The sequence below is a fragment of the Crocodylus siamensis genome, chromosome 15 (genome assembly GCF_052110815.1).
Source record: "Crocodylus siamensis isolate JL-2025a chromosome 15, ASM5211081v1, whole genome shotgun sequence".
NCBI lineage: Eukaryota > Metazoa > Chordata > Crocodylia > Crocodylidae > Crocodylus > Crocodylus siamensis.
In genome coordinates, this window is record NC_143409.1 from 53,711,963 (window position 1) to 53,725,567 (window position 13,605).

General features: G+C 53.5%; 1 protein-coding gene across 1 annotated transcript; it reads left to right on the top strand.

Moving 5' to 3' along the window:
• Window positions 1–217: 217 nt before the first annotated feature.
• LOC149852898 (uncharacterized) lies at window positions 218–11,219 on the top strand. Its single transcript, XM_090028178.1, has 4 exons — window positions 218–679; window positions 1,566–1,692; window positions 3,858–3,974; window positions 6,406–11,219. The coding sequence occupies exons 1-4, from the start codon at window positions 518–520 to the stop codon at window positions 7,851–7,853; spliced, it is 1,854 nt and encodes a 617-aa protein (XP_089884304.1). The 5' UTR covers window positions 218–517; the 3' UTR covers window positions 7,854–11,219.
• Window positions 11,220–13,605: the final 2,386 nt, after the last annotated feature.

Here is a 13,605-nt window from a genome sequence, read left to right on the forward strand (position 1 = left end):
CGCTCGGGAGGGGCGGACCGGTCAGTGCGCAGGAGCGGGAGATTCCTCAGGTGGGACCGGAGTGAGGAGCGGGCGCGGGGGGGGGGCAGTGGGTCCGCGCTGAGGCGCACTGGGGGGGGGGGGGCGGGCAGGATTATTTGTGAGGAGTGAGGGGCACCGCCAGGCTGCGGGGGGAGGGGCTGGGAGTGAGGGGCATTGGGCTCCCCCAGGCTGGAAGCGCAGGGGGGGACCTGGGCCCGAGGAGGACGTGGGGGCTGGGGCAGCAGGTGGGGCAGGAGCTGTGGGGGCCCCTGGAGCAGCCCCGGTCCCGGCTGTGGGGGGCTGCGGGGAGCTGGCCGACCTCTGGGGCTGAGGCTTGGGCTGGGCAGGTCAGTCTGGGTCTCCTCCCATCATCTGGTCTGAGCCGCGCTGCCTCCTTCCCTGCAGACCCGGCACTGAGGCCTCTCCCGGCGGAGGAAGCAGCGGTGTCCCTGGAGCCCCTGGCACCGGCCGGCCTCCTCTGCGCAGCCAGGGGACAATGGAGGAGCAGGATCCAGGCGGTGTCAAGGCAGGAGCGGCCGGGGCAGGACGAGTCCCTTGCATGGCCCAGGCTGGGATCGGGGGCGCGTCAGCCTGGCAGGAAGTGGAGCAGGGGCGCAAGCCACAGCCAGTCCAGCGCTGGGAGACGCGGGGGCAGGAGGTGAAGCAGCCCGTGCAGCCCCACTGTGCCCACGGGGCCCCCACAGACCCCACCGCTGGCACCGGGGCATGAGCTCCCCACGCCAGGGACCTGGAGCTGGCACATCCAGGGCTGCGCTGCCGGCCGAGGGCCTGGAGCAGGCCTGTGGGAGCTCTGCCAAGGCCGCAGCCAGGAGTAGGCGGTGGAGCTGGTGGTGCTCGAGTTGGCCCTGGCCGTCCTGCCCCAGGAGATGCAGAGCTGGGCGTCGAGGCGCACGGGGTGGAAACCTGGGACGAGGCGGGGACCATGGCTGAGGGGGTTTGGCTGGGGCAGGTGGAGGATGAGGAGCTCCATGTGGGAGTGTTTCACCCTGGTCATGGATGCTTCCAACCCTGTCTCCATGTGCCTGGGGGATGTCTCCTGCCACCCCATCTCCCAGTCCCAGTTCCCCAGTGATATGTGCCTCTTGTCCCCAGGTCACGGTGAGTGTGAAGGTCGAGGAGATGACCCCAGACCAGATGCAGCCCTCTGGGGCACTGCATTAGCCTGGAGATCCCTGGCCAGAGGAGGTACAGGCCCAAACTGTAGAAGTGCCTCTGGAGGAGGCAGCACAGCAGGACAGCCCAGGGCATCTGACTCAAGGATTGACTTGATTTGGCTGATTTGGCTTAGAACATGAAAAATTTCTTTAAAAAAAAAAAAGAACTGGGTCAGGACATACATGTTTACCCCTAGGTCCATGGCTGCACCCACATCCCCTGTCAGTGCAGGAAGGGGAATATTGCACACCTGGGTGTCATGGCCCAGCCTGTAGAGCGGTGTCATGCAGAGGGATACTGGAGAGGGCAGTGGGGGCTGGAGGCAGGTGGGCCAGGAGACACTAATGGGGTAACGCTTGTGCCTGCAGCTCCAGGAGGCCTTTGAGGCCGTGGCTGTGTATTTCACACAGGAGGAGTGGGAGCTGCTGGAAGATGCACAGAAGGGGCTTTACCGGGACCAGATGCTGAGGAACTGGCGAGCCCTCGTTTCCCTGGGTAATGTTGTTTCTTGCTTCTCCTTGCAGCCATGTCGAGGGGGTAAAAAGCATCCTGTTCAAATTTGCTGTTGACACTAAGATGTGGGGCGATGTGGGCACACTAGAAGGGAGCAATAGGCTACAATCGGACCTAGACAGGTTACAAGGGTGGGCGGATGAGAACAGGATGGGATTCAACACCAACAAGTGCAAAGTGATGCACCTGGAGAGGAACAACCGGCACCAGACCTACAGGCTGGGGAACTCCCTTCTTGTCAGTGCAGAGGCAGAAAAGGATCTTGGAGTCATCATTGACTCCAGGCTGAACATGGGCTGGCAGTGTGGGGAAGCAGTCAGGAAGGCCAGCCGTACCTTGTCGTGCATCCACAGATGCATCTCGAGCAGGTCCAAGGAGGTGATGCTCCCCCTCTCTGCAGCACTGGTCAAGCCACAGCTGGAGTCCTGCGTCCAGTTCTGGGCGCTGCACTTCAGGAGGGATGTGGACAGCATGGAGAGGGTCCAGGGGAGGCCACTTGTATGATCAGGGGGTAGCAGGGCAGGCCTTATGAGGAGAGGCTATGGGGCCTGAACCTGTTCAGCTTCCACAAGAGAAGGCTGAGGGGGGATCTAGTGGCTTGTTACAAACTAGTCAGGGGGGATCAGCAGGCACTGGGGAAGTCCCTGTTCCCCCGAGCATGGCCAGGAGTGACCAGGAATAACAGTCACAAGCTGGCAGAGGGTAGATTTAGGCTAGATATCAGGAGGCGCTACTTCATGGTCAGGGTGGCTAGGGTCTGGAACCATCTTCCAAGAGAAGTGGTGCAGGCTTCTACCCTGGGGGTCTTTAAGAGGAGGTTAGATGAACACCTTCCTGGGGTCTTTTGACCCCAGTACTCTTTCCTGCCAGGGCAGGGGGTCAGACTAGATTATCTACTCAGGTCCCTTCCGACCTTAGAAACTATGAAACAAAGTTTTTTAAGCCTGTGGTGCTACCACCCACTGGATTGGCACTTAGATTACTCCATTTCTAGTGACCTGTGTGCATGTGATGGAATCCGGGAACTTCCAGTTCTTGATCCCTGGAAGCTTCTGCCCAAGTTTCTTCGTATGGTCTTCATCTCCACAGGCTCTGGCTTAGCTGTGTTTACTTGGAGACCTGCTCCCAATTCGTTCTGCCATTCAAAGAAGTTGTCACTTCCTTCTCCCAACATCCCTATGCATGTCAGACACCCATCATGGTGATGGAAAGAAGTGGGCTCAGTTCAAGACGGGTGAAAATGGGTTGCCATTTCCAGAGGATCTCTGATACAGGGGTTTTCTGGCTTGTGGGCAAGGATGTGAGAGACTTACCTTGTACCAGGTCAATTTGCTTTTCTAGTGCTTTCTTTCCCCTCTAGTTCCCCTGAAGGACTTTCTTTGGAAAGGGCTCCAAGGCTTTTAGTTAGTTGTTCAGCAAAGAGCATGTCAGCCATTCCTACCTTATGGGCGTTCACATGCTGCAAAAAGTGTTTCTTTCTGCCTTCTCTTGTCTTTACCACAGACTCCCAGGACCTTTGTTTCCAACCTTACAAGTTTTCCCAGCTTGTATGCTCTTATCCCCTCTGCGATCATCCTCCCACTGGATGGGATGATTGCTTTTAGTGCCGCTGCAGTTCTTATAATATGCTGTCTTCCCCTGCCTTACTGAGGAAGGATCCTGTCTCTCAGAAAACAGTGTCAGGATCAGACACGTGTCCTGGATTCTGTTCACTGGTGACAGACCGTGCTTTAAACCTTTGCAGAGAAGAAACTTCCATTCCTTTGCCTGGAATGATGCTGATAAGACAGATGTTATCCAGGCAGCAGTGTGTCCAGCATCTCCTCATTTTGGTGCCTTTTTAAATAGTGAAAGCTTCATCTTTATGCTTTTGAGCACATCACTGCATCTCCATGCCCGTCCCTGTCGTCTCACACCCATTTTATATCTCCAAGTGATGGGTACAGTACTTTTGTTTCCTATGACCATCCCCCCAGCACTTGAGTGACAAGGGCCATCATCTCTTGGGTCCTAAATGTCCAGCCTTCCTTGTCCTTCAAGGCCCCAGTAGACTCCTTGAGTTCATTGGATCCACTCCCCAAATCCCGGTTGGTTATTTGGCATCCAGTACCCAGTCATGAATGCTTTTGAACCACTGCTCTGAACAGGATATTGTGGTCCCGCACCTGACTTAATCTGCCGCATTGCACGAGGCCAGGAGGAGCTCTGGGTCTGTGATGATGAGGACTGTGGGGACATCTCAAAGTCAGAGGACCTGCTGCCAGGTAAGTTGTGACTGCCCCCCGCCCCGACTCCCCTCTCACAAATGCACCATGGCCACAGTGACAAGGGCCCTTGGACCCGCAGACCTGCCCAGCGCTGCCCTTCCAGGTTCCTGACCTTGAGTAGCTTATGTAGTCGTGTGTCCAGGGAGGTGTTGTTCCCACGTGCTGATCCTCCAAGTTGTGGAGACGAGCAGCCTTTCCTTTCTTCTAGACGTGCACTGACGCATCAGTCTGATATTGGATTGATACCGATATAAAGAAAATGTGTTGTATTGTATATCAGCCCAGTTGGTTTAGTAATTTGGCTGCTAAATACCATAACCCATTGTAGTGGAATGGGAGAGGGGGGCAGATCAATGCTGCCACCCGGTGAAGGAGGCGGCAGGGGTAAGTGCTGCCAAACCAGGGCAGGGCGGATGCTGGATTGCGGCGTGGGTCATCGCGGGGAGGAGGTGGCTCCAGCCATTGCTTGCGTCCTGGGATAGCACAGGGCGGTTGTATGCCCCAGGATCTGTGTGCAGCTGCAGCTGGCACTGAGTTGGGCTCCTTTCGGCAGGGGTGGGACTTGGAGCGGGCACCAGCAATGCTGGCAGAATGCTGCAGCCACCCCGGATTTCAACGCACCTCTGTTGCCAGTACTGCAGCCGCAGTCGCCCGGTGCAGCTGGGGACAGAGATGTGCAACCGCTCCAAGCTGCGCCCCAGCTGAGAAGAGCCCAATGCAGCCTCAGCCACAGCTTGAGCTGCAGCTGCAGCCCCCCTGCTTTGCGCTTATCCAGGAACATGCGCCCCCCCCCCATGCTCCTGGGGTGCAAGCAGCTGCATGAGCCATAACGGCATCCTATGTGTGCCCCCCCACCCAGCTGGGCAGTGCCTGCCACTGTCCTCTCCCTCACTGCAGTGTGCGTTGATCTGCACTCCCCACCCAGCGGTCCCGCATGCCCCTTCCCTTCCCTCTCCCACCAAAAGGGACTGACCAGCTGGAGGCAGCTGAATCGGTTATCGGATCTGTATCAGCTGATATGCCTCCTTAAATACCGGCTATCGGTGTCAGCCATAAAAATCTCTTATCAGTTCACCCCTACTTTCTTCTCCCCTTAACTATAGTTGCTAACAGTATACTTCGTTGTCCCTTTTGATGTATAAGCACAGGCCTGGTTTCCCTGAGATACCATGGTTTTAAATTTCCATCTACATTTAGCAGTGCAAGTGTTGATTCTTAAGCCCCAGGTAGCCAAAGCTCTATAGTTCCCTCTCCCAAGGCATGATGGGATTTGTAGTTCCCCATGCAAATCTGCATGGTAGGGCAAAGCTCTGTGTAGCCATTATTGTAGCACAAGCGAGAGGCCTGGGGCTCTGCCTGATGTCTCCTGATCAGGTGGACCTGGGACCGAGGAAGTGTTGAATCCTGGTCTTGGGCTGCATTGCACAGCTCCACAGGGTGTTGGAATTCGCAAACTTTCATGTTGCAGGGGGAAGTGGATTCTCCACCGCTCGTACCCTTTGTGTTTTGTCTCTGGGCCATGAATGTCACAGAGCTCAGGACTGAGCAGGGAGTGCACGTGCAGGTTCATGCCCAGGCCTTTGTCCCGGTGCAGATTCTGGTGACATGCAGGCCAGCTGGCCCTCATCAGCAACGGAAAGCCATACAGACATGCTTCAATCTCCAGACCTTTCCCTGGGAGCTGGAAGGAGGCACAGCCCTGTTTCTTACAGGAAAATGACCCCCAGCTTTAACACCTCCCATCCCAAAGCAGGTTTTGCAGGCAGGAGGGAGAAACTACGTAGGCTTTTTGTACCTTAGAGAAGCATCTGGTGCAGTGTAAAGCTATTCTCCCCATACCCCCCTGACTTCTGGGGAGTCCCAGGAATTGACTGTGCGGCTGTCCATCCTGGTACCAGATGCTGCTCTTAGGATTGCCAGAGGTCATAGGCAAGCACTGGAGAGCAGTCCCACCAATGCTTGTTGCCTTCTGGAGCATGTTGACCCAGCCAGGTGGAGGGCTCAGCATCATGTCCCCCTGGAACACCTAGTGCTGTGGGATAGAGCAGCCCCTAGAGAGACTCCTTCATCCTTTCTTCTGGTTTTGCCTCTAGTCTCTTGGGTCCCTTACAGGAAGGGCCGTTCAGGTCCTGTCCGAAGACATGTACCCACGTGAGTTTTCTCACAGCAGGACCTGAAAGGATGGGGCTGACAGTTGGGCCAGAAACCCTAAGTGTCTAGCTCTGACCTCCACTGAGCAGGGAACGTTAGCTGGGTACATGGACATGCCCTCCCCCCCACCCCAGCACTTGCGGTTTGGCTGGAAAACCTTGTTCTCTTTAGAAAACTTAAGTGCCAAGGTGCAGTCATGCTTGCAGGCCCATCGCAGCAGTATTTGGTCTGTGCCAGCCAGGCAGGGAATAAGCTGGAATTTGTCTTCCCTATGCAGGAAGCGCCTGGCTGCTGAGCGGAGTTGAGAAGCAAAGTCTTGAAGAAGGGCCTGTAAACCTGGAGCCACCCTGGACTTCCCCTGGGGGTTTAGTGGAGATGGAGTCCCTGAGACCTGAGGAAGACCAATGTCTCCAGAGCCAGGGGAGACCCCAAAAGCAGAGGGAGAACGCAGCAGGGAAGCAGGTGCCATTTTCCCTTGGGCATGAGAGTGGAGAAAGGAGAGAGTCCAGAGAGAGCCCTGGGCCCAGGGAAGGATTTGTGGAGCTGAAGAGCCGTAAGGTAAAGTTCCGCCGGAAAGAGACCCTGCATCCGAACCAAGCCAGTGAGGAGGGACTGAGAGGGAAACAGGACGTGCCTGCCAGGGCCAGGAGCAAAGCCCATCCCTGCCCTGAGTGCCAGAAAATCTTTCTCTGCTCCTCACACCGGGCTCTGCCACCTGGGTGCCCTGAGTGTGGGAAGAACTTCACCTGCTCCTCCAACCTGGCTGAGCACCAGGATATCTATACTGGGGAGAAGCCATATCTGTACTTGGTGTGTAGGAAGAGCTTCAACCGTTCCTCCCATCTGATGCGACACCAGCTAAACCATATCAGGGAGAAGCCATATCAGTGCCCTGAATGTGGGAAGAGCTTCAGCTATCCCTCCCATCTGATGCAACACCAGCGCATTCATACTGAGGAGAAGCCATATCGGTGCCTTGAATGTGGGAAGAGATTCAGGAGTTCATCCTACCTGGCCCAGCACCTACGTATCCACACAGGGGAGAAGCCACATCACTGCTCTGTGTGTGGGAAGAGCTTCACTAGTTCATCGCATCTGGCCCGTCACCAACATATTCACACTGGGGAGAAACCACATCAGTGCTCTGTGTGTGGGAAGAATTTCACGCAGTCCTCCAACCTGGCTGCCCACCAGCGTATCCACGTAGGCGATAAGCCGCATCAGTGCTCTGTGTGTGGAAAGAGCTTCACCCAGTCCTCCACTCTGGCACAGCACCAGCATATCCACACAGGGGAGAAACCACATCAGTGCTCTGTGTGTGGGAAGAATTTCACGCAGTCCTCCAACCTGGCTGCCCACCAGCGTATCCACACAGGCGATAAGCCGCATCAGTGCTCTGTGTGTGGAAAGAGCTTCACCCAGTCCTCCACTCTGGCACAGCACCAGCATATCCACACAGGGGAGAAACCACATCAGTGCTCTGTGTGTGGGAAGAGCTTCAGCCGTTCCTCCTATCTGGCGATCCACCAGCGCATCCACACAGGGGAGGAGCCATATCGGTGCTCTGAGTGTGGGAGGGGCTTCACCCAGGCCTCCCATTTGGTCCAACACCAGCATATCCACAGAAGGGAGAAACCACATCAGTGCTCTGTGTGTGGAAAGAGCTTCAGCCGTTCCTCCTATTTGGCTATCCACCGGCGCATCCATACAGGGAAGGAGCTATAATGGTGCTCAGAGTGTGGGAAGAGCTTCACCCAGGCCTCCCATTTGGTCCAATGCTAGCGTATCCACGTGGGAGAAGCCACATCAGTGCTATGCATGTAAGGACTTCTCTCAGTCCTTCAATCTAGTCACACACCAACATATGCACAGAAGGGAGTAACCACGTCAGTGCCTTGAATGTAGAAAGACTTTCACTATTTCATTACACCTGGCCCAGCACAAATGCATCCACAGAGGGGAGAAGCCACATCTGTCCTCTGTGTAGGAAGAGCTTCACCAGTTCCTCTGATCTGGACATCCCCCAGAGTCTTCACACAGAGGAAAGCCACATCAGTGCTTTGTGTGTGGGAAGAGCGTCACGCATTCCTCCAGTCTGGTTCAATACCGGCAGGTCCATACGGAGGATGAGTCATATTAGTACTCTGAATGTGGGATGAGGCTCACCCCGTCCTTCAGCCTGGCCGGACACAAGCATATGCGCACAGATGAGAAGCCACATCAGTGCTTCCCCAGTCCTCCCACCTGGCCGCACACCAGTAGACCCATACAGCAAAGAAGCCACATGATTTCCCTGAATGTGGGAAGAGCTTCACCCAATCCTTCAACCTGGCCACTCCCCAGCACATCCTCACGTGGGAAAAGGCACATCAGTGCTCAGAGTGTGGGAAAGATTCAGCCAATCCTCCAGCCTGGCCAGGCACCCACGCACCCACGCAGGGAAGAAACGACATGAGTTGTCTGTGAGGATAGCTTCCACGAATCCTCTCCCGGCCAAACACCAGTGCATCTGCACCCCAAAGCATCCACAATTCTGCCAGAAGTGTGAGGAAGGCTCACGGATGCCTACCTATCCAACTGAAAGATCAGGGAATGGGGATGTTTATAAATCTGCGACTCTCAGAAAAGCAGCTTAAAAAAATAATCCCAATTCTGCTTGTTTTGTAGCCAGTGTATGGTTTTTGCATGAATCTTAATAAGAGATGTACATGTTCACTTGTTCATTGCCTGACAGTTTGTTCACAAATGTAACTGGACTGCAATTATTGTATAATTTACGTGTTCATTTCCTGTAAATTATTTTGCACATGTGGTGAGATGACATTTATTATGCGATTGACTAGTTCATTGTGTGATCACTGGCACATGTGGCCAAGCTGCAGTTATTGCACGATTCATCTGTTCATTGCATGGCGATTCCTTTGTATGTGTACCCATGCTACATGAGTCACCTGTTCATTGCATGACAATTACTTTGCACATGTGGCCAGTCTACATTAATTGCACGATTTCCCCATTCATTGTGTGATGATTGCTTTGTACATGTGTCTGGGCTACATTTATTGGCAGTTCACCAGTGAGTCGTGTAATCAACCTAATGGGTAGCAGGTGCCTGGAACTCATGCTCCACTGATCTCAGTGTTTTAGCTCACTCGGTCATCAGGGCATCCAGTGGTCTGTGGAGCCTGCTGCTTTGAGCAGGGGATTGGGCTAGATGCTAGAGCTGTGAACATGTATCCGTGTGGAGGGCCTCACATGCCTGAGTTGTGGTGGGAACAGGCGCTGGGCATTTGGCCCTGTCCCCCTGCAGTTAGGGGAGGGGAGGGAGTCTCCCTTGGTGGGGGTGAGGGGTGTTTGACTCGTACTTTCCTCTCTCCACCAGGCCAGGGGGCAGCAGGGGCACCATGATCCCTGCTCTCTGGTACTGGGTGTGGTGACCCTTGCTTCCACCACACGCGCCCCCATCCACTGCTGGTGCCAGGACTAGCTGCCAGGTGAGAGCAGAACCCGGGTGTCCAGGGTCGCTGCCTTCCCCTCCCCAAAGACTGGGGGAACCCCTGTGCCCTATAGGGTTTCCCCCAGTGGCGGGGTGAGGAATCTATCTTCCCCCCCTGCCAAGCTTCTGGGGTGTGGGACCCCTCTGCTCTTCCCTTAGCCTGCTCCCCACAAGAGGGTCTGGCCACTGCACTGTCTCTGTGTAGGGGTCCCCATGTGGCACTGTGTTGTGCCAGAGGCGGCAGCCACTTGTGTGCCCCTGGACCGCCAGCACTGCACAGTGATTGCTGATGTGTGGTACACAAAGGAGATGTATCCATACAAGATAAGGCTGTGCATCTTGGGAGGACGTGTGGCCCGCAGCTTGGACAATGTCACCCTCAGGCATGGGATCTGTGTGGTGAAGAGCATGGTGCAGCAGCTCCGTGGGCACTATGAGATTAGGTGCTCTTCAAATGGCACTCTCCTGCCTTGCATTACTCTGGTGCTGCCTGGTAAGGAGTCTCCAGCAGGGGTTGATATCGAGGTGAGGGGGCAGTCACACACCCCCTTTTATCCATGATCCTGCCAAGGGCAGGGGAAAAACAGGAACATTTCTATCCAGGCAGCTGTGAGGGTGCCCATCTTTGATTCCTGCTAATCTGTCCATCCTCAGGGGTGGACGCTCCCTGCTTTCCAGTTGTCTTGATCTTCCACTAATTAACTCACCCTTTCATCTACAGTTCTGCTGCCCATCAGCCATTCCTAGTAATGCATCTCTTCAAAGGTCTTGATGTCCCACCAGTGAAACCATCCTTTCTTCTGCTGCTGTTAGCCCTGCCTGGTCACATAGCTCCTGTTTTGCAGCCCTGCAGACTGTGGCTCTAGCTAAAAATCTGCACTCAGGTAGTCCTGCAAACTCAGGAGTACACCCGACTGCCTGCTCAAGAAGATTCCTGGAGGTACAGTCAAGATGCTCAGGAAGGCTATATCTTGTGTTTATTCATCTGATTGTTATTTAATTGTAATGACTATGGGACTAACAACACAATAGCTTTGGGGAGTTTGGGCTCTTTTTTTGCCTTGTTTCTTACGGGGGTTTTTAAGAATATATAAAAAAATTAGCAAATTGTTGATTTATGTATTTGATATATAATTATACATGATAACGATATATACAATTGTTGATTATATATCAAAAATCTAGTACATATTCCACTGCTTATATCTGCTGCTTCAATCTGCAAGTGAATACTATAGTGCCAGGGCCTTGGTATATTACCAGAGTGTCTAGTTTCCCTTTAACTGGAGAAAATTATATATTGCTTCCTATACGCTGAGGCACCACTCCCTCTTCAACCCCCTTTTCTATATCCTACTTCTGCCCATGCTTTTAGTTTCCCTCCTCTGTTTCAGAGCCCTGCAGACTCTTTAGCTATAATGACCTTCACTGAGGTGTGCTGTGGTTCACTCAGGTGTACAAGTGACTGACCGTGAAGTATTGGAGATGCCATATAGATGCTCAAGAAAGGTAGACCTTGCTTTATGAATCTCAATAAGAGTTGTACATGTAATAAGAATGACAATGGGACTGATTAAACATGATCTTTCACCTGTTTTGTCTAGTTTGCTGTGCTTTTGAAACTTGCCATGGTTGGACTAGATGTGAGCTCTAGAGGTCCTTCCAGCCCTACTTCTCTATGACTTGCTGCCTGTGACCCTATAGTATCTGCACTTCCTGTCCAGCCCCACTTGTCTAGGATGCTGTGACTGATGCTGTAACCTCTGGTGGTCCTCTCCAGCCTGACTTGTCTATGATGCTGTGACTCTGTGAGCTCTGGCGATCCCTTCCAGCCTCACGACTCTGATTCTATGACATTATTCTACTCTGTGCACCCAAACCTCCCCATCATCTCCTCCCCTTGTGTTTCCTCCCAAAACCAGCCTTGCTCCCACCAACTGTGCATGGACCTGGATCTCCCTACAGCATCATCACTGGGAACCAAGGTAAGTTGTAGGGTTGGGTTTGTGGCAGAAAATCTCCCCAAAATCTCTGCCCTGTGACACTGTGACTAAAATCTCTGAGCTGCAACCATTTGATTAGGGTGGGCCCTGCACACAGGGGACCGCACCCTCAGCCTGTCTCTTCAGGTAACCTGAGCTGGCTGCATTCCTGAGGGAGGGGGGAAACCTGCTCCCTCTGCCTATGTGACTTGCATCAATTACCTGGGTAATAGGCATCTACCTGGGGAGCTGGAATCTGCCCGGTAACAGGTGATGTATTTGAAATTGGTTGGCTGACCTCCACTGGCCCAGGTGAAGTCACAGGGGCTATATAATTTGGGGGGGAAGGAGGTGCTCTCTCTCTTTCTTTGGCCATGAGGTGAAGCAGCAGCCACGCAGGGGACACAGAGGAGCTTTACCATCTAAAGTTGTCTCTCTTCCCCAAACTGATGAGCTAGAAACCGCCTGCTTACAGAGGGGAATTGCACCAGCCTTTGGAAAATGCTTGTGAGTAAGCTACTCAATCTGATTAGATATCTAGCTGGCAGTAACACAGATGCGTAATCAAAAGGCTACCTCAGCCACACTGTTTGCTCTTTAGGATTTCTAGGATGTTGCTCAATCCTGTACCCTAGTTTCCCCTACCCCTTGTAATCAATAAAGTTCTCCTTTTTGACTGGTGTGGGAGACTTATTGAGGGGTGGGTCTAAATTATGCCTAAGAGACCCCTTAGGTCTGCAGACTAAGGGAGACTTTACTTTTTGCCCCCTGACTTGGGGAAGTGCCCCAAGTGCCTGTACTGGGTCTAGTACCCGTAGGACTATTAGGCCTGTGTTTCCCCGAGGACACAGGGCTGAGACAGTCCCTTCTCAGGGTGGTGGAGGCGATGTTACCCCCAGACTAGCGAGCGTGCTCCGGGAGAGGGGTCAGCCGAGCATAAGGCGCCCCTAGGGAAGCATTCAGAGCCTGGTAGGTGGTCGGGCCAAGGGAGGTGGGCGGCTCAATGCAGGAGCACGTCCTACAGGCCCGCCTCACGTGGTGGCAGTGGTGGGATAAGAATACCCAGCTGTTTTACTGAGGTGGAATCTGCACCTGCCACAGGGTTTAGTCCTCCTTGGGGCACTCAAGGGCTACTCTGGGACAGAAGGTGAGTCTTCAAAGTAACCCACTCTCTTCCACTTGTGACGGGTCATTGGTTTGCAGGTCCATGGGGTTTCCTTTAGTGGTCCATGCTGACTGTGGCTGGATATTTGCTGCCAGAGCTGTGGGAAGCAGAGCAGTGCAAATGGACAGACACAGCCCTGGGGAGCCCCTCATGCTGGTCACAACCAATGGACACACGCTTGCCAATAGTCTTTTGTAGACAGGTGGATTCAGTGTCACCAAGGTTTTCCCAGCAGGGATGACAGGGCATAGGCTGGAAGCTGGGTAAAGTCCCGCCTAGCAGTGTTCAGCCCCCAACTGTCGTATGTGTGTATGTGTGGCCCGAACACCCGGATTGTGTCTGTGTGTATTCTGGGTCTCTGTCATAGTGGCACAATATGTGAACAAGGCCCTCCATGTCCCAGTCCCTTGTGAGTCTGTACCGTGAGCCAGAGCCTCTTTGCTCTGAATAATTAACCAATGATCACAGCCCAGTTCTCATCTGCCATGTCTTCATGTAACTTATAACTCAAAGTACTGCTTTGTTGACGGTTAATAACTAGGGCATCTGGCTTGCTCCTGTTGTGGCTCCAATGTCCCCTTATACCCCATCCAAACACCAACCAGTTGTTAATACACAATTGATAGTTGTATTCCTGTCTATGCCAACTTAATTTCTCCTCCTAAAAATAGTTTCTGTATCCTGTTCTCCAGGTTACCTCAAGCTCACCTGGCCTATCACAGTTTCTGCAGGAAAGCAGTCTGCCTCACTGGAAATAGGGTGGAGCAGCACCTTGAGTGACCAGCATCAGGTAAGTATTTATTCTTTGGGAATTCAGTTTTATTTGCTTCCCAG

Excerpts from the sequence above, each read along its gene's own strand:
- LOC149852898 (XM_090028178.1), top strand. The coding sequence starts at position 518 with ATGGAGGAGCAGGATCCAGGCGGTGTCAAGGCAGGAGCGGCCGGGGCA. Across the intron at positions 680-1,565 it reads GGGAGACGCGGGGGCAGGAG|CTCCAGGAGGCCTTTGAGGC; the intron begins GTGAAGCAGCCC and ends TTGTGCCTGCAG. Across the intron at positions 3,975-6,405 it reads GTCAGAGGACCTGCTGCCAG|GAAGCGCCTGGCTGCTGAGC; the intron begins GTAAGTTGTGAC and ends TTCCCTATGCAG.